General features: G+C 69.7%; 1 protein-coding gene across 1 annotated transcript; it reads left to right on the top strand.

The window, feature by feature from the left end:
• Nucleotides 1–1,087: 1,087 nt before the first annotated feature.
• On the top strand, nt 1,088–1,681 carry EMIHUDRAFT_124255 (hypothetical protein; the record flags this gene model as incomplete). Its single annotated transcript, XM_005768255.1, has 1 exon — nt 1,088–1,681. A coding segment is annotated over one exon (594 nt), but the record flags the coding sequence as incomplete, so codon positions are not given.
• Between the last annotated feature and the right edge of the window lie 14 nt (nt 1,682–1,695).

The raw sequence follows: 1,695 nt of genomic DNA, 5'->3' as shown, positions 1-1,695 counted from the left end.
CAACTCTGCGCAATGCGATTGTTGCTACGGTAGGCGGCCTAGATGCGGAGCGCCCGCGGTGCGCGCGCGCCGCGGCGTTGACCAACGACCGCGCCACTGAAGCCTCCCGCCCCGCGCGCGGCGCTCCGCATCGAGGCCGCCCACCGGCGCAGCAATCGCATTGCGCACAGTTGGGCGTCGCCCAGAATGCAGGGAAGGCCTTGGCGCTTATCGCCAGCCAGACTGACTCGGCCGCTGGCAGGCGGGCCGACTGCGCGCTCCGAGCACGCGGCCCGGCATCTTCACACAGGCCCGCCAGCCGCCGCGCAGCTCTGGAGAGGTAGCTGGCGTTGCGCTGCACTGCTTGAAGCTGCTGTTGAGCCTCGCCAACAATTGGAGCTGCCCCGCCCGCCGCCGCGAGCGCCGCGCCGTGGCCTCGTTCTCTGGAGAGCCCCAGCACCACCCCTCGCGGCCACTCGCACCGTTGCAGCAGCTCCGACCCCGCCACTCCGGCTCCCGAGCGCGCGGCGAGCAAGCGGAAGAGCACGCGCATGGGCCAAAATCCGTTACTGGTGGTCTTTTTTCCTCCTTCCCATTTTTTCTTTTTCTTTTGAGAGCAGGACGCCGGGTTTGTCTTGTATGTGCGTGTCGGGCCAGGGTGTGTGCGCGGGGCGGCGAGGGGCAGGGGCGTGCAGGGCGGGGGCCCAACGTCGGGTGGCTTGTCGGGGCCGAAGAATTCGAGGAGGGATCGAGGAGGGGGGAATGGGCGGTCGGCGTCGGGGTAGCAGGCCGCAGGGCGTACGGGGTAGCCGTCACTTTCCTGCCTCACAAGGGCGGGGCTGTCCCGGAAAGTGAGAAACGCCGGGCAGCGTGGCGCATTACTGAACCCTCCCATACGTGTTTGGGCTTCCTCCTTTGCTGTCCCATCTCCTCATCTCTTTCCCGCCTGGGCGGGGCGGTGGGCGGGCGCGCGGTGCGGCGTGGCGTGTGCGTGTGTGCGACTGCAACGAAGGGCCGCTCGCAGAGGACCATTGGGTTTGTACTATTAACAACGAAGGCGCTCTCAAAAGAAAAAGTATACTCCTCGTGACGCCCTCCCCCGGCACATATGCCTGCCACGAGTTCCACGCAACCGGCTCGCAAGAAGCTCAAAAAGGGAAAGCCAAAGATTGCCGCGAGCGCCAGCGGTGCCAGCAGCGGCGCGCCATCCTCGGCGGCGGCGGCTCAGCGGGCGGCGGCTCCGCCGTTCGCAAGCCTCGAGCCGGCGCTGAGTGCGTCGACGCTCGAGGCGGTGGCGTCGCTCGGCTTTGAGCGCGCCACGCCGGTCCAGGCCGCCGCCATCCCGCGGCTGCTCCGCCACCAGGACGTCGCCGTGCAGGCGTGCACCGGCTCTGGCAAGACGCTCGCCTTTCTGCTCCCGCTGTACGAGCTCCTCGCGCGGCGCGAGACGCCGCTCACGCCCAAGCAGGTTGGCGCGCTCGTGATCGAGCCGACGCGGGAGCTCGCCGCGCAGGTCCACGCCGTCGCGCTCCGCTTCGCCGAGCGGCGCGCCGCGAGTGCCGCCGCCGTCGGCGCAGCCGCCATCGCCGCAATCTTGCCGCCAGTTCTCGTGGTGGGCGGGACCGACCTCGCCGAGTCCATCGCCTCGCTGGGCGCGGCGGGCGCGCACGTGCTCATCGGCACGCCCGGCCGCCTCGAGGACGTGCTCGGCCGGAC

The sequence above is a fragment of the Emiliania huxleyi genome (assembly GCF_000372725.1).
Source record: "Emiliania huxleyi CCMP1516 unplaced genomic scaffold EMIHUscaffold_4615, whole genome shotgun sequence".
Classification (NCBI taxonomy): Eukaryota; Haptophyta; order Isochrysidales; family Noelaerhabdaceae; genus Emiliania; species Emiliania huxleyi.
The sequence above is the reverse complement of the archived record's forward strand: the minus strand, read 5'-3'. Positions and strand labels throughout refer to the sequence as shown.